The 27,181-nt window shown below is 31.9% G+C and overlaps 1 protein-coding gene across 1 annotated transcript; it reads right to left on the reverse strand.

Moving 5' to 3' along the window:
- Positions 1-136: 136 nt before the first annotated feature.
- LOC144845911 (DNA-directed RNA polymerase III subunit RPC1-like) lies at positions 137-27,181 on the reverse strand. The gene is made up of 39 exons (XM_078703420.1): positions 27,038-27,181; positions 23,349-23,481; positions 22,538-22,687; positions 21,747-21,906; positions 21,253-21,407; positions 20,446-20,499; positions 19,929-20,050; positions 19,508-19,607; positions 18,379-18,456; positions 17,812-17,949; positions 17,580-17,627; positions 17,304-17,407; positions 17,119-17,164; positions 16,603-16,698; positions 16,210-16,350; positions 15,922-15,991; positions 15,242-15,369; positions 14,881-15,016; positions 14,179-14,343; positions 13,749-13,833; positions 13,383-13,470; positions 12,611-12,722; positions 12,207-12,320; positions 11,671-11,766; positions 11,241-11,302; positions 10,866-11,021; positions 10,057-10,178; positions 9,734-9,816; positions 9,412-9,605; positions 8,696-8,842; positions 7,887-7,973; positions 7,232-7,297; positions 5,710-5,826; positions 4,846-5,030; positions 4,095-4,194; positions 3,246-3,314; positions 2,780-2,843; positions 2,343-2,401; positions 137-296 (listed from the first exon to the last, which is right to left on the reverse strand). The coding sequence occupies exons 1-39, from the start codon at positions 27,076-27,078 to the stop codon at positions 294-296; spliced, it is 4,074 nt and encodes a 1,357-aa protein (XP_078559546.1). The 5' UTR covers positions 27,079-27,181; the 3' UTR covers positions 137-293.

The following is a 27,181-nucleotide window of genomic DNA, read 5'->3' on the forward strand; positions in this document are numbered from 1 at the left end:
TCATTTTAAAATCTTTACATACTCAAATATTGTCGTATGTGTAGACATTGTCTAAAAAAAGACTACAGTAGTAACATTATGCAATCAAAAATGTATTTATTATATCTTCCATATAAATACTGTCTGTTATGTGTATTTTACTACAACACTGTAGCTTTTACATTCAGAATACTGTTGCATACATCTGGTCCATTTAAGCATCATGATGTCGAAGTACCTGGAATATGAAAGTCTGGCACGTCAAACACAAGGTTTCTTTTTGTCGTAGTAGTTTCCCGTTCAGCTGTATTTAGTTAGTTACAAAAAATAACTTTAACAAATTTATCATAACATAATCATGTGTAAAATGAGAAACAGGTAACTGTATACTTGTCAATCAGAGATGTCACACGTTTCATGTCTCGACAACATCAATCAAACTTTAAAGGGCACTTCCATGTTTTAACTATTATATATACTATATATAAAGCATTGTGAAACTGTTATAAAAGTGGTTATTAGATATATCATTTATGTTTGTTGGTCCTTTTTTAGGCATTTTCGCCATTGGCGGCCATTTTGATTTTTAAAAAAACCTATTTTCCCTACCTGGATTTTTCTAGACTTTTAGTATGTTCATATAGGGACCTTATAGAAATGCACTGTTAATATCAATATTTCATAGTTTTCCTGTACTATATTGTTTTAGATTTGGTGTAAAAAATGTTGTACCATTGTGTATATCAAACATTGTTTTAAATTTTTGTTTTAGACAGTGAGCGACACAAGGCTAGGCTGTTTGTTGACTGATCATATTTGTAGTTTTGTGCCATCTACAGGAATAATTGATTTAGTACTTGGCTTAGCCTCTCATTAAACTTAGGTGTTATAAAACAAATATTTATATTCGTGCAATGGAGCAAATCATTTTATTCAGGACTATATTTATGTAATTTATTATGTACTGTAACTCACTTGAAGAATCTCAATGTTATATCACACCTTTAAGGAGGCAATATCTGTATACTATAATAGGTAAATATTTTCAATCACATTGATTTAACCCAACAGGCAGTGAAGTACTCTAAATTGTAAAAATTAACTTCCTTTTTTTGGTGTTTAGCTTTTCCTACTGATAGGAATGTTTTCCGATGACTTGCAACTGTTAATTGGGTAAAATTATATAATAAAAATAGCATAATCTTATAAACATTTTGTATTTATTTTATAATTAATCAGATGTTATTTCCTACTCTGACATAATTGAGAACGCTAACAAAATGTTTAAATATTGGGTGGGACTTGAACCCACGACCTCCAGATAACCCAAGAATTACTTGCACATTTGTTTGAAAATAGAGTATAATTATGAAAAACTAGGGCAAAATATCTCACCAATTACCCTTTAATTAAGCTATTTCATAGTAGAAAATACCTAAATTGGGCATATCATAATTTGATTTCCTTATTTAACATTAGAACATTTTTTTTTGCTTATTTGATTTTAAATGTTATTGTTTCCATACGCATAAATCCATTAATGAATTTACAATTTGATACGGCCTCAAAAAAGGTTAATGTTGGTGTAACCCCACTCTATACTTACCCTAAAAAACATTGACTGACACTATGAACTTTTATTTATTTTCAAAGAAAAGACTAATTTGAAAATTAATATGAAAAAAGGAAATATAACTATCGATATTATCTATAAACCTCTAGAGAAAAAAAATATATCAAGACATTTTTAGGGTAAGTGAAAGAAAAAGTATTATTAATTAATTAATTAGTTTTCACTGGGATACCTAATGTCACAATTTCAACAAAAACCTTAATCCTACCTGTACTGTAACTACTAATCTATGTTTCTTTAGAGGCCTGTAATGACGAAATAATTTTGGCCTAATAACTCTACTATTTCAATAGGCCAGTCTAATTGGTGCAAATATCAGGAATTGGTAAAAATTAGGAGGTGGGTCAAATTTACACTACATTTTTTTTTTGTATTAGCTGATTAAATATCAATATATAGGAAAGATAAATACTAGGTACCTGTTTTGATCATTTAAAAAAAAAGGGCGTTTTCCACAATCTCTCCTCGCTGTTGAAAAAAGTGCATACTCATCAATGTGGTGGCAATACACATGTTGAGTGCTATACACGCTAAAACTTGGTTCTTATTTGGACGCAAGGCAAGTGAGTTGACCAATTACGATTCACCCATTTTGATTGGTCAAATTATTTACGATGCGTTTACAGCCTTGCATTTCATCCCGGTGGGAAACAAGCACATATTTAAAAAAATATATATATTGTGAGGAACTGTTAACTAAATTCTGTAGTAAAGGATATTTGTGTAGAAGTTTGAAGGTCCCTGTACCAATAGTCATTGGTATTCCCATAATAATACATTCACTAACACCTGCAAACAAAATTTAAAAAAAAACCTTGACAAGCTTCTGTCTGCTTCTATATGAAATGTAGGAGGATATTGGTAAATAAATTAAATATCCTGTTAGTTGGATTATTTAAAACCATGAATGGAAGTGAAAGAAAAAACAGTAGTAGTGGCACTGTGGCCTGGTGATCACTGTGCTTGTTTATCAGGTCTGGTTCACATCTTAAATCTGATCAGAATTGTTATCATGACAATACAGTGCTATCACTTCATGATATGATGTTAATGTAGAAAGCATAGGTTTATTTTTTTCTGTAATTGGCAATTTACTTGGCTGTTGGATGTATGCAAAGTGTGATAAAAAAAACTAATCTATAATTTCACAAGATAAAAGAAACTGACCACAAATAATGTCCGTCTGACCGTGATATGCTGCATCAAATAGATGATCAGCAGTCTTCTCAAACTGAAAGACAAAATGATGAAAAAAAAACTGATTGTTATGTTCAAGAAGAAGAATTTCCTAACATTTATCACTGGAAAAAGTTGCATAACACTTCCATAACAGCCTTTTCTATGATGTGGGAAAATATGTGTAATTATCCATAGTAATTTTAGACAACATGATGTTAAACAAAACGGATTGTTATGAAGAAGTACATATCCATATCTAAGCAAAATACATTAAGGTTTTAGACTGCTACAGATATATTACATGATCAGAAAACAGAAATTGCAATGAATAATCTATATTTATGATTTCTTATGTAGATAAAAAAAAAGAAAATGCTATCCTACAGATATATTTACAGGATCAGATACCGTTTGACCAATACAGTTTTATATGTGAAAGTTCAATAAATCTTACCGAGGCAAGCATAAGAACACTTTCTTTCATTTTGGCCAAACCAAATCTTGTGATTCCGAGAACTTCACCCTGGAAATCAATAATTTTTCAATAAAATAACGGTTTTTATTTTAGAGTCAAAGTAAAAAAAAATTACTGTGATAAAAGTCAAATATAACCATGTCCAGGACAGTTGAATACATCAATGATAAATACTTAATTTGTTTATGGTCTTTTTAAACAAGATCAACAAACCCATAAATTAATATAGCTAGTCATGCAAAGCAAGAACAAAGTAAAAGGAAATTAATTTAAAGGGAAATCTGCCCTTTAACTTCACTGTTTAATTACTATTCAACCTTGTTGTTGGTGTATTTAGGTACACATGGTAATGCTTGTCAATATTAAGTCATTGTCATTATACAGAACTACAGCTGGTTTATATCAAAGTCTATCAAAAACATCAAACAATTGAGTGTGGTATAGTCAACTTTAACAATACTGGAAAACATAGTTCTAGATTTGAGTTAAGTCTAGTATTCCAAATGTGCTTTTATTGGCAAAAAAAAAAAGAATTTGGGACCTTTCGAACTTCAAGAAAGGTTTGGATTTGGGAGATTTTCGAAGATTGGGAGAATTGACTGTATAAGCATTAAGAATTAAGAGTAATTTCCATACAAATTGCAATATGCCTGCTTAGGTAGACAGAATCCATGTTGTAGCATATCCCATAAAAAATATATAGTGCGATTTAGCAAGCCTTAAATAAGTGAGTTTTAAGGGTTTCATATCATAAATGTACGCACAAACAAAATTATATTCTCTGGAGGAAAACCGCTAAAACTCATTAACATAAAATCTAGTACATACCCTGTAGGTCATGAGGTCAGCTAGCAACATCACATGTCGATAGTCAATGCTCATTCCATGACTCACCATGGTATACTGAACCTCATTCATAATGCATGTTCTATCAAAAAACAATTAAAAATTACATGAAAAATATTATTGTACTGTATTATAAAGGCCTAAATAACTCATTTGGTTTCTGTCTGCTTCCCCTTATTCTCTCACTCTCTTCACCTAAAATTTGTTTTTATTAATGTGATTATGCACAATATTGCATTGGTTAAGGTACATTATATTAATGACCAAATAAGCTAATCCAATAGTCTTATCTAAAACACATTAGTGCTCATAAACTTTAGATCATGTGTCATCATACGAAAATGGCAAATTCTGCGTACAACAATATTCACCACTACCCTACTTTTTCGCCATGTGCAGCTTTACTAAAGATACCTTAAGATCTGGTCTGATGTTTGGTATTAATTATTTAGTTTCTGTAATACAAGCATCTAGTTGTTGCTTCAAAGTTGATTTTCTTGCTACTGTGTATACCAATTCTTTTGTTATCAAGCCTATGAAGAACTTTATTTCATGTCAGGCATAGCTAATTATCCAGGTAAATTAGTTTCAAGGGCCAATTATTGCTAAGTTTGTTGGGTCGGTCGCCGTAAATATTCTAACATACACTGAACACTTAGCAATGACAAACAGATCAATACAAATCTATTTAAAGACAGTTTCATAGTCATGTCATTGCAGAAACAATACTCACCTTGCTGCTTCAATACCTAATGTTTTCTCCATCTCATATGTATTATTGGAATAACATTTTGTTCCATAAACACCTCTAGTTCCAATAACTGCTCGGAGATTGTCGCCCTCTACAAGTAGTTTGTATTCTTGTTTCCCTCCTTTCTCGTCAACATGAATTACAGCCCGAGAAACCGCTGGAATACCCTACACAATTGAGATAAATTAGGAAAATATATAGTATAAATTAAAATGTTTTTAAGCTCAAGGTTTAGAAATGAACATTTGAAATAATTCAAAATCCTTATTATTACCAATTTTATAACTTTCTATCCATTGGATTAACAAAAAAGAAAAAATTTCTCTGCTATATTAGGATCTAAATGAAATTATTTCAAGTCCTTATTACAAGCAGAACTATTTATTTATTGGAATATATATTGCCATATCTATTCAATTTACACGCAAAAATACAAATATAAAAAAAGAGTGATATAAAAGATACTAGTTACAAGAAACTTTATTTGTCTTCGAAAAAGCTGACTTGTTGCCACAGAGCAGAGCGTCTTGCATGTGGCACAGTTAGACATTGGGCTTCTGATCACAAGATCAGTAGTTTGATTCCAACATTCGTCGCTTTGCTTGTTTCTTTAGGCAACCCTTGTTTGCCTCTCCCCACCCAGGCGTACAAATGGGTACCAGGTAAAATCAAAACACATGTGCTGATTACTAGCTGCAACAATATTGAAGTGTTTTTCCATACATGTTTGATCCAAAAATGACCGCGGTAATAATATTAAGCACTTAGAGCTATAAGAACTTCAAGAAAGTTTTTTCAGATCCAAGGTTTTAAAATATAGTGCCATAATGTAATTGACATTCTCACCTGTATCACTATGTTTTGTAGGGACTGTTTGAGTGACTGTAATGTGTAGTACATTGAACTTTTTGCTGACTCATGTGGCTCTACTGTCAACATACTTTCACTCAAAATCTCAACATCCTAAAATTTAAACAAAGTAATTATACAGTTTACTTTTAACTCAGAATATATCTAAATTTTTTGAATTAGTGAAATGTAACTAAAGTTCAATATAACTTTGATTATAGGTGTTAAAAGAATCCATTGCATCTTTCGGAAAGAGTAAAGAGTTAACCGCGTATTCTGTTTCTTCTCAGTTGTTAACTGTTATATAGTCGGCAGACATTCTTAAAATGCGCCTACAACATATCTGGTCAGCGTTAGGTGTAGTCCAAAACCGACTGATGACACAAAGCCTAAGTGGATTAGTTGAGAGGGATATGTCCAACAGTGGACAGATAGACCAAGCAACAATAATTATTAAATCATTTTAACTTTTACGACTATTTCATTTAATTTATATTAATCATATTTAGCAGGAATTAACTTTTTTTTAAAAGTCTTTACTTATGATGATTAGGTCATTATGGGGAAATACAAAAAGACTTTTGACCTTGATCAATAAATGTCTGTTAGATCAAGAGTATACAAATGAGTGAAATACTGTATAATAGTTAGTCTAGTTTTAGATAGAGAAATAAATTATATATAAATGCTGTCAACCAAAAAATAAATGCTATGTTAAAGTAAGATAGAGTTGAACTCGGCAAGATTGTGTAATGGTCGAGAGTGATGAGATATGTAAATTTATCTGTACAAGATGTCATTAGTTGTTGAATGACTTACAAATTATGACTTACTTTTTGTATTTTCATATATTGGTTTTCTTGAAAAACAGTTACAATTTTCAGATTTTAATGTACAGTTTTTCAATATATTAGTGTTTGTAAATTGACTGTGATTTACATTTATCCTTTCATGTTGTTTTTCTTGATATAAAATTGTTCTAAATATTTTTTTAAAACATATTTTAACATGTTAACATAAAATGTTTTATATATCTATGTATATTCACATAAAGTGAAATCTGAGAAAGAAAGAGTTTAATGATTCCAGCATTATCTGATTCAAAATAGAAACATGTTTCTACATTAAGTTGTTATTAAACTTTATGAATTATAATACTGTATAATTTAATTAGTTAATATAGTTATATATCACGATTGTTTAATTCATTTTGTATTAATCATATTTAGCAGGCATTAACAATAAATTCAATAAAAAAAGGAAAATAAATTGTTTTATAGTTTTGTTTACTTGACGCATGACCAAGTAGTCTTATTATCATTAGGTCATTTTAGGGACAACCAGGGTATTATTTCGACCTTATAAATAAATATCTGTAAATAACAGGGTTCAGAGATATGTGTTTATGGTCTATGAACATCATTATCAATTACTTGATTTCATGGGAATTTGTTCGCTTATGTCTCTTAGAAGTCACATGTTCTGTCAACCGATTCAAATTACAATAATGATTACTGACCGCAAATTTAACCTTAAGTCTTGCTCCACAAATATCAGCTCTAATCTTCTCTGGCCAAACTTCAAGCTTAAAGTACAAATTGTTAAATTAGAAATAAAAAGAAAACAACAAAATTGAGTACATTTCTAGATACTTTTTGTCAATACTGCACCTGATTCTCTGTAATGTATCCAGTTTATGCCAGTATCATATGAAAATTCTTATAATACAGCATTGTATGTGTTTCCCATGTATCAGAGAGCATAACATAACCTTACATACAAATACTGATAATATTCATATATAATATGATACAGGCACAACATGAGATGCTGTATTATCAAATATTGTCATCGTGGGGATACATCACTGAGAATTGGGTAAATACATGTACAGTATACACAAAAACATTATATTTAACAATATTTGTTCTATTCCAGACTTGTCTGAAACAAATCATACTCCTAATGCACAGAAAAAACTTAGTGCCCTAAAGGATTACAAAACAGATCACAACAATCTTGGTGAATGCAGTTTATTTTTCTTGTACAGTATGTGCTGATACAAGGTACAAGATATTTTTATCACACTAATGGAAAAATAGACATTTTACATTGCTAAACAAGTAATAAAAATTGATACAAAGGTTTAGAACAAACACAAATACAGTATTTACCTTCAAAAGCTTGATTCTTTCCAAATCCAACTTGATAAGAATGAAACATCTGTCGCACAGTACCAGTTCCTCTAAGTATTCAGTTACCTTAAAGATAAACACAATTTTATTCACAATACAATTTGTAATAAATGTCAACTCTCCCAGAAATTGGTTTTTGGAGAGTTTTCAGATAAGTAATGGAAAGTTAACTGTAAAATAAAGTTGGAAATACAATTTATTAGTACCTGTATCATAAAAACAACGATGACATTAGAGGGATCAGAAAACTTTAAGACGGATCAGTAAACTTTAAGACTAATTCCGATATCAAATATCTCTTTTGAGACCTATGCATTTTATGATTTTATACATCATACTAAGTATTTTATGCACAATTTTCAAAATCACAACGCACAATGAATACATAAATTATATTGTTTTCCAATTACTCTATTATACTGTATATGTTTAGTTTTGTTTAGTTTTTACTAAAAACAATTATTTGTCATCTGTCATGGTCATCTATGGTTAACATTTATAGATGCAGTTGCTACAATAACTGACCTGTGTGACCCCTTAGTTTTATTTTTAATCTATTTCAAAATACAAGTTATGGATTGATTCAGGATTAAATCAATTCTAAAAGAACATTATAGTTTCATTAAAAAAGTTTTCAAATAAATTCAATTTATTTCAGATTTCACTCACATATGAACAGTAAAGAAAAAAATATATGTTGCATGACATGAGAATGAAATCATCATAATCACTTTACTTTAAAAATTCAATAAGCCATAGGAAATGATAATATAACTGCAAAAACATACCTCTCCTAACTTTGTCTTTTCAATTCGACCTTTGACACGACGTGCAAATTCTGGGTCTTTATTGTCTTCTAATTGTGCTGTTATGATAGGTGTGCTGATGTTCTTGGAAGCATTGATGATTTCCTTGATACGTGGCACACCCAGGGTGATATGTACATACATGTTAAGAATTATTTGTAGTAGAAACAATTTCTAGGAATTGTCATTTTGGTATCAAATTTTTGAAGTATCATACAAATTGAATACATTTAAATTGAACAATTCTATTTTGCAACAAATCACATAAAAGCATACTGTAATTATGTGGTTATCTGGCTTAACTGAGTTAACCTTTTTAATACCCTAGTTTCCTTTCTAAAATTGATAATCTTCAATTTTCATTTTTTTAATTAATTCAACTGAACATTTATGATGATTATGGAAAGGATACAACAATAATAAAGATGAACAATGATTGAAAAGGTAAAAGCAATTTATGAATACTTTATAACAAGAAAACGATCCAACTGAAATTTTGTAGTAGGCAAACATCTAGGTGCCATACAATTTGTTTCATGAACTGCCTAACTACCAAGGTTTGTAAAAATATCACTCTATATCAAAGGAAGACAAGTGGATCTTTAGACATGTTCAGCCTATTAGTGTAATTGACAAAAGTTCTTCTTAATATTTTTTTAAATATTAAATAGTTAGTCCGGTATTTCATTTGGTAAAAGGATATTCATTGATGCTACACCAGCAAAATGAAAGGTCTTCAAAGTCATCTGTGTTCCTGGTTCACCAATGCTCTGTGCCGCCACTGCTCCCACAGCTGTTCCTGGTTCCATCTTAGAACGAAGATGTTTCAATCGACACATGTCAAAGAACTCTTTGAGCTGTGTAGTGGTCACTCGCTCTAACTGATACAAAACTTTGAAAAAAAGCGTACAATTTATAATAGAAAAATATATCTAAAACAAACTAATGTTTTAATTTAATCTTTATTTCAATGGTTTTTCTTTGGAAACATTCACATTTTTAGGGCACCAACACACTTACTGTTTGCTTCAGTTTGGTCTTCACTTAGTCCATATGCAAGCCTACATTTTCGCAGTTTGTTGCACATTTCTTCTACATATTCCCTAAAATTAAATGCGAATAATAAGCACAAAGTTTAACATGGTTAATGCAGAAGTAATGCATATTATTACAGAATACAAAATGTCAGCATAAGAGCAGTACAATGTATGTTTACTAAACTACACATTACTTAGCTTTGTTTAAAAAATCAATTAACTCAAAAACAAAAACCCATCCACAGCCCCTCCATCTTAAAAAAACAAATTGTTTTTTAAACATCATTTGCTATTATGTAATCTTACTTTAGCTCCTTCTTGAAGATGGTACTACAGCTAGACAACTCTGGCTTTTGTAGAATCTCATTAGAGATTTTTGTAATTGATTCACATGTTAAGGGCTTTTCATCTTTACATGGATACTTGGCCTAAAAACAGAACATACATATTTAAAACAAAAAGTGTGATCATTATCTCATATACAGATACAGTGTTGTTGTTCTGCAGCATCACTTTTAACAGAGGGGACTTATATGACACTCATTCTGCTTCACTGTCTGGTAATAAGTGGGGGTTATAGTAAATGTAAATGAGTTGGATGGCCGAGTGGTTAGGACACTTGACTGTCATACAGATAGACTCGGGTTAAATTCCCGACAACTCCCAGTCCACTCAGCTGTAAATGAGTACCTAGTTGAAAATACTAGGGAGAAAAAAGGCGGCGTGGAAAGGAACTGGCCACCCTACCACATAATGCCGAGGCTTAGTACAATGAGCTCCTAACAGCTCAATCCCCTACGTTCAGAATGAACACGGGACTCACCTTTACCTTTTACCTATAGTAAATGTGGTTGCAAAGGTTTATACAGTGTTTTTTAAAAAACAATAGAAATTTTACCCAGAACCACCCTTTAAAGCAGATAATATGCAAGTAATTATTGTTTATGAGTGTAACAGTACAATTTATGAGGTGAAAGATATTTTCACAAGTTGAACAGCAATGAATACGCATTATTGCACTTTTGATGAAGTGTTCATTGGAGTATTTTATTGAATATCATGTGACACAAAATCTTTTTATCAGGTGTTTGTGAATATAGAAATGCTATAATAACCTTTATGTGGGATAAGACTCTAGATAGATCTACAGGTTTATCTTTTCCTTCCATAACTGCAGGATCAAGATTATCTTCTCCATAAATAAATTGAATGATATCGCCCATCGAATTACGAACAGTCAAATCATAGTGCCCACACAGATCTTCTAGTGACTGTACAGTATTTAGAAAGCATGACATTAAGTATAAATGGATTAAAAACATGATTTATGAAAATATTAAGACTTCCTCTGGTAATACTTTCTACAGGTCTCTTTCTCTGAGTTTTTTCTAATCAGACTTAAGATTTTGTTCTACTTTCATCAATTTTATAATCATTACTTATTCCTAACACACGTAGGATCACCAGTGGTATATGCATGCCATGTTTACCTTGACAAGTCGCCTTTGCATATATCCAGTCTCAGCAGTTTTTACCGCTGTGTCAACCAATCCTATGTTTGTAAAAAAAGATATTTAGTATTTGTCAGTTATTGCAGGGGCACTGCAAACTGTACCAATACAGTAGATGCATTGATACATTAGCATAAAATATATATATATAAATGTGGTTAGGACAACTACATATCAAGCAGACGGTCCGAGTTCGAGTCTCGGTTGGGGCGACTTTTTCTCATTCTTACAGACTTCCTCATCTTTATCGTTTCAAATTAATAAATTAAATTTCAGTGTATCACCGGGCGGTTTAGAATTAATGTTCTTTGCCTGATGTGTTTATATATAAAACATGTTTACATTTTATTATACAGTATTTTTATTATCTTTTTATTTTTTCCTATTATAAAAACAATCAATTGCATACCTTCTCGCCCAGCCATAGTATGGAAGAAGAATTCAGTAGGTGTAAGACCAGAATAAAAACTGTTCTTAACAAATCCTTTAGCTGCTGGAATTTTGGCTAAAAGAATAAAACAAAATTAATAAAATACACTTTAGTGAATAGATGTAGTGTGTTGAAGAGGAGGTTACTTATAATGGATTCTTCATCTTGTTTTGATAAACCACCACAAATCTCTGGCATTCATCAATTTATTCTATTGTTTGTCAACTGAAACTATTGTTAGTTGAAAGGCTGGCTACATAACTTTTACACCAAACTCGCATACACATGCTTGTAGTGAAATTATCCTAAATCACACACAGCATTAAGACACACACAAATATATATATATATTTTTTTTTTTCCGAAGAAATCTAATGTAGGAGAATTTTACAGTAGGCAGAGGTATGCACTCTCAGAGTGGCTTTGTATTTTTTACTGTAATGTTGTTGGTGATAGTGTAGATTTACGTACAATTTTTTAAAAAAAGAACATATATAATGAAGGATTAGACTTACAATGTCTTTTAAAGTGAGGAAGAGCACGGTCCTCAAAGCCATTTGGAATTCGTTTACCACTGATAGCTTGTTGGCCAACACATGCGATCATCTGTGATATGTTGATAAATGATCCTATGAAAAATATGAAAAAAGAAATGCCCTTGGTAAAACAAATGTTAAATGATGTCATTTTAAAGTAATGATATTTATGGGCTAATTTTGTATCGGTATTATTATTAAGATGTCTAAGTAAAAACACACTATAGTATCAACTTTGTTTATCTATCTACTAAACTGCGGCAGGACCAATACTCGCCACATTCGAGCTGACTTACCTTTAATTTCTCTCTCGCCATTCAGTTATGTTTTTTATACCAACTTTGTTTTCGACAGCCAAATAGTTGAGAATTATATTTCCTTACCTTTTGATCCACAGACAGCCATGTTGAGGGGACTATTACTTCTGTGTAGTTCCTTGAGGCATGATTTGCCAGCATGATCACGAATCACAGAAAGTTCTTTCAGTATGATTGCCTGAAAAAGATAATTTGAAAATGTTAAATAGTTTGTTTCATTTACCTACCTGTAGTGCTTTTTTTTCCACACAAAGCAACAACAAGCACATACCTCAGCTGCAATTACCATACCCGGCATTACCAATTACCATACTGCCTCACCAATTACTGTTTTAGTGAATGCCCTTCCTGAATAATGTTTGAGCCTCCCAGCGTGACACGAGGTCATGTGAGCTGTCCACGAAGGGCGAGACGCTCTCTTTGGATTTGAATGAGGATAAACATACACATGTTTTGATCACCATGAATATTGCTGCTACTAGATATAAGGCTAGTATCAGTCCCGGGAGCCAAGTTTAACCTGTGCAGGCACAACACAGGAACGGAATCTGTACATGCTCTGAGTTCTCTCGTGTAGCCATAATCAAGTACTTGATAGTTAGTGTGCTGCCGGATCTTAATTATTATGGTCAATATTGTGCCTGTGTGACCTTTATGACGAGCAAGGAGAGCAGCCCCTCTAAGCAGGTAAGCCACTCCGTGTATTAATCATACTCACTCGGCAATTCACAACACTGTACCATCTCACAAATTACTATACCATACTACCTATTAATTTATTCTTATTTTAAGTATTCTAATTCAAGTTTACAAAAATGTTATGCTATGAAAAATTTACCTCAAGAGTTTGTTCAGGAGAGCAACCCGGTTGACTCTGCAGCTTGCCTGCCTCTAACTCACGGATGTATTCATGGCATTTGGAATATCTGTAAATCCAAAATATTGGTGAAACTCAACACATTATTGCTATTAGAACATACAAACGTTAAAACATAGGCATCTATAATTATTATATGAATGTTATACGCCGTTCCTTCTACATGATTACCAACAAAGATTTGACTTTGACTTTCAGGGCAAGGGCCTGTCTTTCTGCTACAGTCGTTTACCACAAGAGGTAGTAACAGTGATCCATATGCCATCAGGCTTGGAGCGCAAGACCTACAAAAACTTTGTCTTCAAAATAAAATTCCAATATGCTTACCCATCCTGTAGAAGGTTCCTCTTAGCAGTAAGAAGCCCTTCACCTGGAGTAACATCACCAATACCAATTGAAAACCCTCTATTTGCTAAAACAAAACAAGTTCCAACTATTCAAATTGTCTAAAATTTATTCTAGAACAAGTGGTCATATTGACATTTGATATTATCTTGATCAGAAAGTGTTTAATTTTTTATTGATATCTGTGTTATTATTGATGATGATATCGCATGGCAATTGATTTCTTCAATGATGGCTATAGTGCAATTATGTATGTAATTTAATACATCTGCTACATGTTTATCCATTGACTTATTTCAAGTAATACGAAAACAGACAAAAAGGGAGAAAGATCTTCAGAATGTTAACTAGTTAAACAATAACTAGTAGATAATACATATGGGGTAAAAAAGATACATAAATATGAACTTACACAAGAAAACTGGACAGAGTCTTGCAAGGCGAGCCATAGCATCTGCTGCTGCTTTTTCACTGACGTCTCGTAAAAGGATGTAAAATATATTAGTCTTTGATCCTGAGCCTAAGGTTACCTTGTCCATTGCACCGCAAAGCAGCTCGCTGTTATAAATAACTACAACTAAAACGAAAGATACATACATGTACACATACAATTTGAAAACTTTCAGTGGCACCATTATTTAGGTAACATGTTATTTCAACTAATTATGCTCTGATAATAAAAACAAGTGATCAACGATGATGTTGAAACAATTTGAATAAATATGCTACAATATGAAACATGAACACATCTAACAATCTCCTGAGAATTCTCAGTTCTGATCTGTCTATAATATGATATGAACTTTGACATAAACTTTCAGACCAGCTACTTGAGCAGAAATCATCAATAGGTGTTCATAATGAAAGGGTATGCCAGACGTATTTCTCTACTCGAACATAGATTTTACTTTATGCTAACTACATCTCAGCCAGTCACTAGCTTGGCGTTCATACCTCTAGACCACTGAGCTTGTGCTGATGGCTAGAGTTAAAGGTCATTGTAAGCAATTAAATACATAATTGTACAAAATACAAGAAGCAAGTGCAATGTTTTCCTAAAGAAAAATTCTATTATATACAAAGGTAAAGATCAAATGAAGTATGTAAGACTTACATGAATCATTAATACACAAGTCCTCTCCTTGACTATAGTTCTTTCCCTTGGCTCGTAAATTGGCTTTTATTGGAGACTGTTTACTTGGTCGAAGTATTAGACTGAAGATTTGTTTTCCTGTCCACAACATTGCCGGCTGAAAATATATAAATATACATGTATTATTTTCTTATAATTGTGTAATAAACTTTAAAAATTGCATATTATCAAGAAGTATTTGAAGTAACTGCAATGTGCATTACTAACATTTTAATTAATTATTTCAAAATCTGATCTAAAGATCTAAAGTTGCAATAACTTATTGCGACTACTAATTTGGTATTTAGTAATTACACTAATTAGCAGAGTATATAATTCATACCTTAATAATAGCAGGGGGAGGAAGTTCAATTCTCAGATCTATATCTGACCGAGATAAAATAGCTGCAGCTAATTGGCAAGCCTTGGCTCTGTCAAAAAATGTATCTTTCTGAGTAAGAAGGTAGCCACCTGAAAAAAATTAAGTTTATTGTCATTTATGCTTGTTTCACATTTTAAATCGCATAATTATTATTACAGCTTAATGATATGGATATTGTAAGAGGTTGAGAGCTTATAATATTAGACAAGGTGCTCTGGATATCGTAAGAGGTTGAGAGCTTATATTATTAGACAAGGTGCTCTGGATATCGTAAGAGGTTGAGAGCTTATATTATTAGACAAGGTGCTCTCATTGCCGTTATCCTTCGGATGAGATGTGAAGCCATTGGTCCAGTATACATTGAATATTTGCATGGTAAACTATTCACAAAATTAGATCATCACCTGGTGTGCTGATCATAATCCTGTACTGGTCCTTGTGGACTAAGATAAAGTATATATCAATTAAAATATTTAAGAAAAAAATATTTAATAAAAAGCACAATCTAACATTTATTATGAGACTTAAATTGAACTGCTTTATTAGCCAGAAACGAGATTGATTAAAATCTACAACCATTTTCCCCCAAACTATTTCAGGTTAATATTTTAATCTTTAATTAACTGATATATGACACTGACCTGTAATGAAATCCTGAATGGCAGCAATCAATGGCTCCCCATTTCTTGGTGTAACCAAGTTGCTTTTTACCTGATAAATAAAGCAAAATTATATTAACATAATAGAACATAAAAAAGAAAACAAATATTATTTTAATTATTTTAGGTATTTTTCAGACCAAATAGAAAACATGAAAAAAAAACAAAATTGTGAATGTATTTTTGGGAAGTCAAGGAATCAATTTACAGTAGCACTATACAAATCTAATCTTCATTGAGATGGTGGTTGAACAAGAAATGGCAAATTACCCCCATAAGCGTCAAGGCTTCAGCTTTTGCTTCTTCTGTCTGTGGCAAATGCATGTTCATTTCATCTCCATCAAAATCAGCATTATATGGTGTACACACACATTCATTGAAGCGGAACGTTCTGTGAGGCATCACACGTGCCTACAAATTTAACAAATTACAAACAAATTTTAATATCAATTTGTCAGATGTTTGTAGTATATTTGAGGTGGGACTCGAACACACAACCTCCAGATCACTAGCTTGGCGTTCATACCTCTAGACCACCGAGGTTGTGCTGATGGCTAGGGGTTACAATCGAGCCCAAGTAAGCAAAATATTATTAATCAATAAAAATGTTATTGGCTCCTGGAAAATATTAGAATTGAAAAGTTTCATAAAGAGTGTACTTACGTAATGAGCCATGATACTCAGTTTGTGCAAAGAAGGTTGTCGATTAAACAGTACAATATCACCATCCATTAGATGGCGCTCTACAATGTCACCAAACTAAAACAGCAATTGATAGTTCATTATAGTGACAATAGAATGTTTCATTTTTAAAACCTTCAGGACACAAAAAAGTGTCCCCTGAATAGGTATTGGTCATAATTTTGAATTATTATACCTCCCTTTCGTTTGGTAAGAAAATTTCTCCTTAGTAGGTGTCCCAAGAGAGGTTCCACAGTATTTGCCAAGATTGAGGACTGACGTACCCGACTGTGCAAAGAAAACCATACTTTCGAAAACGGAAAATTCCTAAGGTCCATATTCTCCACAACCTACTTACACAATCGCGTCACGTACCATATAAATTAAGATCAGTCAATGAATTTCCAATAAAATTGATCAAATCTTAAATCATAAAACTACTTGCTATTATTTCACTATATAACTGTCATTTCAGATCAATCAACAACAAAATAATACCTTCAACTCCTGAGCAATCTTTTGCCTGTTGCCATATTTAAGGAACCTAAAAAAAAATATAAACATACTTTCAATTCCTATATTTATTATTTGTTCTTTATTTGGAATTACCCATGTTTCAGTTTGTCTGAAAATATTCAATTGGATCTTCTAGTATATATATCGTGTTTTAATATGAAGCTCACTTTTTGACATTGGTGAACCGTTGTTGGATGAAATTGGCTCCAGGGTGTGTATCAACTCCATTGGACACCAGTTTCCGCATCAATTGCATATTGTATTTAGTAACCTGATGAAATTAAAGTACATACTATATATATTTTAAACAAAGTGAATGATGTGGTCATTCATAATAATTTAAACCAAAACAATTCTTTAATTTTATCAAATATATAATAATTAGGAAAATATTTGAATGAATTTTTTGTTTAGTTTGCATAAAAAAAACAACAGATACTAACCTTCTCTGGGTAGGTTAAGATCTTTGCGACATGCACAGGAACAGCAACCTAAAAACGAAATTAACATAGAGAAGATAACTACAGAAAGCACCGTTTATTTCAATCACTGACGAAGTATTGGAAAGCAAACATTTTTGCTTTGAGAATCAACTTTTATTATTAACATTAGAAAATGGTACCAGTCCAGGAGCAATCATTTTTAGTCTATAATAGCCTAATCATGTATTTATACCTCATCAATACGAAGATTTGGATCCGGAGAAATGACAGTCCGACTTGAGAAATCCACACGTTTTCCTGATAGATTACCACGAAAACGTCCTTGTTTGCCCTTTAACCTTTGACAAAAGCCTCGTGTAGGTTTCTTGGGCTGAGAAACAGAAAAGTACAAAATATTAGTATTATATTATGGCATACAAATTATGAATGTTATTACGATACAAATAATTTTGAAAGATGACACGAAATTATTTGTACCATTGCACGAATATATACAACATTCATTATTTGTTATATAACATAACGAAACGCTAGGCCAAGGCCTAAACCATTCGAGAAGGCAGCTGTAGATAAATTTTACACAGCATGAAACTACAGGTTGACTTTTGAACAGCTTAGTTTTGTGTCACATGTTCCAGTTGCTCATTGTGTAACAAAAATAACTTGCATTATACAGTAACAAAATTGCACTCTCGATGATGTATGGGTTCAATAGAGTATCATGTGACCCACCATCCTCCAATCAAATGAATCATTGGGATTACCTTCTCATAGGTAATCTTACAAATGTAACTAATACCTGCATGTTTAGTGGAATCCCTGTCGTCTCACTACTTATATAGAGAGCACACTGAAGCTGAAGGAAATCCCAGTCTTCCTATAATGAAAATGATCATAAAACTTATAATAACTTATATTATTAGTATATTTATTTTATCAGATTATCTAGAATTTTTCTTAACATTACATGAATTATCGAGTGATGTTACACTCCTATACTAATTTTTAAAAACGTTCTGTTAAAAATTAAAGTATTATGGAAATTGAATTATTCTAGTATCAGTACACATTAATATAAAATACAATTTTTAGCCTATAACTGACAATAATCATGTGTAATATTAGATATTGAACTTGGTGAACCGGTGGTAGAATATCATGTGTGTTTTATATATTAATCTACGCTTACCCTCATCATCATAATATCTTATAGAGAGGTTTCACAGGCTTACAAAAATTAATGTTAAAGATGTATTGTCCCCCAAAAACATGAAAAATAAAGATTAACAAAATCAGACTGAATATATTATTTTGTAGTTTTAATAAAGTTAATCACTTCCGTAGAAAACAAACCGGACAAATTTAATGTTTTCACTTATAAATGACAAAATAAATGGTTAAATTCAACCAAAAACCCATTACCTGCAGCTAATTTGACTATTTTTTGCTATAGGTTTTTTAGGTAAATACATTATTTTTTCGATCCAAGTTTTGTGGATAACTATTAGGTGACATTAAAATGGCATATTCAACAAAACATTTTTTTAAGACTTATTTTTTCAAGGGGACAATACATCTTTAACAAGATACTCCCTTTAGCTGATGCATGTTTCATATTTGTCTACTTGTTATTGTTGTATTTAAAAGCAACATTCATACAAATAGTTTTAGTATACCTTTTATAATAATATATATCTATTTATCACCTTTTCCTTTGAATCAAGAACTGATATATGAAAATAGATTCTTTATTGAAAGTAAAATTTATAGTAAAAGGATAAATTCTCATTTGATTAGTAGTTAAAGTATTTACATTTTTTGTCTATTGTTGATGTCAATTGTCTATATCTAATTAAGTAAAAAACCAAATTTTAAACAAAAAAGTATTGTGATATATTTATAATGTTTATATCTCCCTTGTAACATACCATAATCATAGCCATCTTTGCACCAGCCTGCCTGTGTTTCTTTATCACATCATTGAGAAAAATTATCTCAGTTAACTTAACAGTTAAATCATCCTCATTCCTATTAACAAAAATGGAATTCAATAGTTATATTATAAGATTTTTTAAATTGTTTTTTCTTAATTAGCAGCTATTGATAAATACAAGATTTGAGCTCCTGATTTAATGCAAATTATACATGTACAGTGAACTTTCCAAAAACTGTTATATTCAATCACATAACTTCTTTTCAGTAATCTTCATTGTTCCCATTATTTCAATTTTTTTTACTTATATAAAATAAATTTTGCAGTTAATTAGTAGAGTAATATAATACAATTTTTATGAAACATTTCAATCTTTGAAAACTTTTGTATTGAATCACCAAATCCAAAATACTTACGTTCCAGATTTAAGATCAGTTATAACGGATGGCCGAATGCAGATAGGAGGTACCAAAAGCCTAGTAAGTATTAGGTCTTGGGGTCGAGAATTTCCACTGTCCATTACCAATAGAGGGATATCCTAAATAAAAATTTGTGAGTAAGGTAAATTGAGTGTTTAATCTTATTTAAAAAAGTTATGGAAAATACTTCAGTGCAGCATACATGAATTACTTGTATAACTTTATTAATTGTGCACAATTTGCTGTGTGTGTTGTTTTATATGAGTTTGTGACAGTTGCTGTATGTGAACTAGTACACCGGGGTAAATATTATTACACATTATTTAGGACACCTTTATTATAGGTTAAATGCAATCAATTGACTTTATTGAAAGTCCAAACATGAAGTAAACAACTATGTCAAGTTTTACAGATAAAATATTGACACAGTGCATTTCTGACCTAAATCATATACTTAATATTATTTTTATCTAAATCATTAGGCACACAATGTAATTAAAATGATAACATTTACCTCATCTGAAATATGCTTGAAAAGGTTTAATACAGCCAGTGGGTGCAACGATTCCTTTACAAAAATTAATAATTCAAAAAACTGATAATATGAGTATTAAAACAAACATAAGAAATGTTGATAATTATCAAAAGGTGATTAATGTGTGCATTGAATTTGATAACATTTGACAACCATTGTTGTCAAATGAGGGGACTTGCCAGAGTAATACCATTACTTCATATAGATAGAAAGACAACACAAGATAAGATAATACATTGGCTTTAGTAAACAACACATTTTTCTAGTTTGCCCTAAAGATGAACTGTCCTCCAAAAACATGAAGGTTTAATAAAATCTGACCTTGATTTTACTTATATAAAGACAAAATATACAGGTAAATTTGTTTGCTTTAAATTACAGCTTTTTTTCGGGTACTTATATTTTATTCAATTTTTGGTAGAGGTGAATAACTATTTTGTGACATTATTGTCATATCAAAAAAAATAATAATACAAAGAATAAGAAATATATCTATAATTCTTATACTGTATGTCTCATTTCTTAAGTTTGACTAGTATACATGTATACAAAAGTTAAACAAAGAAAACAAAATGACATAAAGACACAAGATAGATTTAGTGGAGTAAGGTTTGCTGTCGCCGTATAGTTCCAAAGAAAATGAAGTATGGTAAAGAATGTCTAAAGTAGGTATGAAACATTCTCAACCATACTTCCTTTGGAAACATAGAGAATGGTGTACGGCAAATCTATAATAGTGTTTATTTGCCACACAATCATAACAATTATTGTTAACAGGTATTATACCTGAGCTTTGTTCAGTAAACCATCAATTTCTTTGTTGTTTTCAGATGCAATGTTAAACTGAGAGTGGAACTCGGATACAACAGGGTCAACTTTCTTTTTGGAACTCTTGTACTTTTCATGAACAATTTTTAGCATTGCACACTTTTTAACAGGACCTGAAATAGTAACGTTGTTGTAATAAGTCTTATTACAGGATTTTGTATAGAATGTTAAAAAGTTATCTACATGAAAGATTACTCTGGCTATTGGACCGAATCCGGGTATAAAAATCTACAGTATCAAACTTTATGTGATGGAAACAAATGTGATGTGCCCATATATGGACATGATGTCATATCACTACCATATTTGGGCATATCACTACCATATTTGGGCACATCACACTTTTTTTGTCAAACTAGATTGATAGTGTAGACAGAGCTTTATATCCTGGCTAGGTGTCAGAGTATTGATAATATTGAAGCACTGGATCTAGGAAAACCATGACTCCATACCATTTGCCATATCACAGTTAGGGCAAATCTTAAGTTTTTTGCTTTTTTCACTGATCTTTTTTTTCAAACCACGCTTCTGAAGATACGTCAGTTCAGAGCGCTGAAGCATATCCAAGAATGTCTTTCTGTCGTGTGGTAGCAACAGGACTCTACTACAATTCTGCAAGAAAGAAGACACATATAATCTCAGTTAGGGTTTAAAACTGGAGATACTCATACTTTAGTCAAACTTTATCTTACATATCTAGCATAGTAATATATTGATAATCAAACTGGACATTTTCTCAAAACCAAATAATTTGAAAAATTAATCTGATCTTGCTGACTCAAACTTGTTATACTTATTAAGATGTTTTTTGAAAGACTATGGACAAACTTATTGGGCAGTGATATATGTAGAATGTATACAGTTTGTAGTGTAAGATGTGCTGTACATGAAGCGTTAATAATAATAATTATTTATATGGTTACCAATGAATAATAACCAGGTGAGAATAGACTAAACCATAAACAGATTAGATAAGGTCTTTCCCTTACCTAAATGTATACTTATGTTAAGCTCTCAATGACTTCATATCACTACCAATATTTGATAGGATAGTATAGACAGAGCTTTAAGCCTTGTACTACACTATCAAACTTTATGTGACAAAAAAACGTGATGTGCCCATATATGATGTCATATCACTACCATATTTGGGAATATTACTATACCATATCTGGGCACATCACACTTTTTTGTCATATTAGTGTAAACCGAGCTTTATAGTACTATATTATCAATGTTTTACCTTACAAATTACTTGAAGAATTGATAATATAGAGCGAAAGAATCCAATATGAAAGACAGGGAGCTCAAGGTCAATGTAACCATAGTGACCAATGCAATCAGCCAGTGGTTTCATACATGTTAAACAATCGTTTTTCTTCTCACTTGTTCCCTATAAAAAAATAATATAATTGACAGTAAAAAACAAGAACACTTTCACTTTCAAATACCATTCAGCGTGCAAAATGAGTGTACAGTATAGTGGAAAGGCAAGAGGACTCAGGAAGATGCTGACTATTTACCATACACATTTAAGTATTTGATAATATTCATAAAATGCAATTTTTTTATTCAAATTATTATATTGTTCCAGAAACCTCCAGACACTAAAGTTATGTTAATCTATTAAATAATGCATTTGACCAGTATAGTGTTTTTCATAAATCTCCTTAATTTATCTATGTGATTTTATTTATTCTAGTGCCTATTGATTGACTAATGTTTAGGTTATCTACGTCACAAATAATCATTAGGCATTTTGAGTAAAACGGGCTGACCAGTTGTGATACGATGTATTGTCCCCAAAAGACATGAAAAATGAAGATTAATTAAATCATACTTTGAATAGGCCATTTTGTAGTTTTAACAAAGTTAATCACTTCCGTAGAAAACACATCCCGAAAAAATAAGACTCATTTAAACTTTATCTGTATTATTGTTTATATTTTTTATTATTTATTACAACAGGTACTGTATTAGTATGAAAAAGAAAAGCATTAGTAGTAGTATGAATTATAAATAACCACATAATCTAAATATGTCTGTTTAATTACCATTCTATGATCAAGTACACCATATTGAACAGGAGTGTGAGACTCTTGTTGGTACAGTCCTTTACTCACAACATGAATATGAGCTTGTTGTCTCATTTGAGCTGCTGACATTACACCAAAGCATACTTGGCTTCTATAATGATATAAAATAAAAAGTATTTATTAATTAACTAGTAGTGTATTGTTAGCTATGATACTAGAATCTGAGGATGAAATAAAATGATAAGATACAGGCCTAGGTGTGCTACAAATTGCTCTCCTCAATACATTCAGGGATGCTGTAGGTGTGCTCTTTGTATTTTGGTGTGTAGAAGTTTACCAAATTTAAGCGTGTTGTAAATCACACTCCTCAAGGGCAGTTTAGGAGTGTGTTAGGTGAGTGATCGCACTTGCTCGCCTTAAAAGACAAGGCCTGAAGATATAATCTATATATAAATTTACGTAAGGGAAAAATTTGGTAAATCATGCGTTATTTCTAGAATGTTTACTCGATGGTATATAAAGTTGGTTAGAATCTCGGTACTGATTTTAACCACCTGATGTAACCCTGTTTACTAATTAAATTTAGTTAGATAATTAGTTATTGACAATTAAAACGAATTTCTGATCGTGGTATACACTGTCTAATGGATGTCCATCTTGAAAAATACCCGCACACAATAATACGAGGATGCTTCGCATTTTCCTATCTCCTCCTACGACCATTGTTTTTAATAGCTGAAAACCGGTTGAACAGCTCGAGTACAGTATCATAATGTTCAAGACAGGCCGATTTTCTTTAAAAAATACTATTTTGATAGATTTAATATAGGTTTATACAAATGTATTGATTTGCGATGAATGGAACATTCCAATCTCTCAGACTCCCAGTTTGTAGGTAAATTTATGAGCCCTTGGTTTAACACAAGTAGGTAAATTTATGGGCCCTTGGAGAATAAACTTAAAACTGAGATATAGTATAGTATTGCAATACTTTGACAATATTGTAAATACATATTAACCATTTTTGGTCGCCATTTAAATCGAAATTTTCTTACTGTGAATGTGGTTAGTGTTAGATATATAAACACATATACAAAAAACATTTATTACTGTGACTGTGGATAGGCTCTACTGCTGGATATATAAACACATAATATACAAATAAAAACTTTATTAATGACAGTTGCTTACTCAACCTTTGTATTAATTAATAATTATAAAAAATATAAACGTCGTAGAGGTGTATCGTTACATGTACTTTACTATGTCAATCGACTATAACAGGGACAGTTTTAAAAAAGTATTAACTATTAAATCGTAAATGTTTTACTGTGTTTAGTGGTATATTAGGCCTATAAAACATTTAAAACATATTTCGTTACTGAGTGGATAAAGAATATATTTAAAAATTGTTCTTCCCATCCTCTTCCTCATCCCTCAACTATAATGTTATATACAAAACACAAATTGGGTTTATTTAAATGAGTTCAAATAAAAAATTTGGACTCATTTTAAGACAAGTTCCCCCTTCAGAAGTAGGCCTAATTCCCAGGGTTTTTAGTTGACTACATTAATCATCGTGTCTATTTATTCGTTTCTGAAAACGACAATGTATTTATAGTCCTGCGGTACGTACATTTGAAATCGCCAGTTTTTTTATGCTGAAATTACTGTGTATTCGAGAACCATTTGTGGACACGACCTAGACGGTACGCGAGCGAAGCGAGCGTACCATTTAGTTACTGTAGTTAAAGTAACTGGTAGTATTAATGGTAGTAGTAGTAGTAGCCTAGTATTAGCATATATTTGTTCACCACTGCTTCATGTACTGGGTGACAATGGTTGCCATTCTGTGATAGTCATCTTAACACAGCACATGTGTATCTAAGAAGGCATAGATCGCCCTTGTCTCATTTGTTCATGACAATACAATGTATACCTAATAAAATACATACTATTTAGCAATCTTTTTGGAGTAGTAGCTCAGCTAGGTACATTGTCTGGCATTGTAGTAGTGTAAACGGGTCCTCCTAAATACCAAGACCTACCAAGAACTACCAAGACCTGTCAATTTATAGTGTTAATTTAACGAAATATGATATATATAGACTTCTAATAGCATTTCCAACAATAAAACCTTAATTTTAGCGTGATATCATATAGACACCAAAAATGTTAAATAATCGACAACCTTCGCGTTCGAGAAAAGAACTGAGTTGATGCATACATTGCATCACAAATGTCTGTATTGCGTCACTGACACTCGACGCAGCTCTCCTGTCGTAGGCCTACATTTAACATTTTTGGTGTCTATATCGCGCTAGAATTGAGGTTTTATTGTTGGAAATGCTATTAGAAGTCTATATATATCATATTTCGTTAAATTAACACTCTAAATTGACAGGTCTTGGTAGGTCTTGGTAGTTCTTGGTATTTAGGAGGACCCGTGTAAACCTACATTTGATCTATTTTAGTTATTTACTTACATCAAATTTTTCATTTTGTTGTATTTAATTACTATTAGTAAGTATTATGGTATCAGAGTGAGTATAATTCTGCTCAGAAACACAGGAATAAAAACTGTATAAAAATGTTTTAAAAAGTGTTGGGGCATTGGTTCAGGGACGATTCGGCCCTGAGACGATTCGGCTCTGAGATGATTCGGCCCGGGACTATTCGGCCCACTTTTAGTGGGACGTTTCGTTTTTTGGAGTATTTATCAAGTTTTTAAAGGTGTTTAACAATCCGTATTTTATTAATATTGACAATGTTGATATAATATATATAATAAATTACTAAAAAAACATTATTTTATATTCAATTTATTACTTCGAAAACCTTGTTTATTTCGTGCATTCGCCAAGCGGCCAACAGAGGGCGTAACTTGTTTACATCGTTCGCGTGACTAAAAACTGATCATTTTCGACAATTTTTTTTTAAATGTTTGCTTTATTGCATCTTTATCCCTAGTAGTACTACCCCATAGTCTCTCTGAAAATAAAGTTTGGGGAGAAAAGCTTATTTTATGCTTATAAAATGCATCAAAGCCGATAAATGTAAGTGTGCCGAATCGTCTCAGGGCCGAATAGTCCTGGGCCGAATCGTCCCAGGGCCGAATCGTCCCGGGCCGAATCGTCTCAGGGCCGAATCGTCCCGTTACCGGGGCATTCTTCAGTAGAAGTTATGGTCATTTAAACATGACATGTTAACATGTTAGACATGTGTTAACATTTATATTTTGCAATGTTTAGGCTAGATGTTATTGTATGAGACAGGCCTATATTAAATTTAACTTTAAATTGTATTTAAAAGCAAAGAAAGTAGGCATACACTACAGCAAGAGAACAAGACAGGAAAAAGAATTCAGCTATCCATGGAGTTCCATTGGAGAATGGGGATTCCATGTCCATGATGATGATTATGAGCTATCTTCTGGCCTTCTTTCTAAAATGCCTAGCTGGAAATTCATATAGCCTAGCCTGGTCTACCGGCTAGAGGCGAGCCTAGGTCTAGGCCTAGGACCAGGTAGGCCTAGCTAGTAGCTAATAATGGGTCGAATTAGTAGTACTAGGCCTAGGACTAAAGGGCCTAGGCCTAGCATACTAAAGGGCCTTCTTAGGCTCTAGGCCTAGGCCTAGGGGCTAGCTAGGGCCTAGTACGTATAGGGTATAGGGTAGGTATAGGCTGCCTAGCCTAGCCAAACTTACATTTTTTTAGCCACGTCGGTTTCTCTAAACTGTTCCTTCATTATTACAACAATGGCGTAGAAAATTAAGAATTTAAAAATTAAATGATTTTTGCTAGGCTACCACGCAGTAGGCCTAGCTAGGAGGAGGCCTAAATCAAGGCTC

The sequence above is a fragment of the Antedon bifida genome, chromosome 6 (genome assembly GCF_963402885.1).
Source record: "Antedon bifida chromosome 6, ecAntBifi1.1, whole genome shotgun sequence".
In the NCBI taxonomy this organism is placed as follows: domain Eukaryota; kingdom Metazoa; phylum Echinodermata; class Crinoidea; order Comatulida; family Antedonidae; genus Antedon; species Antedon bifida.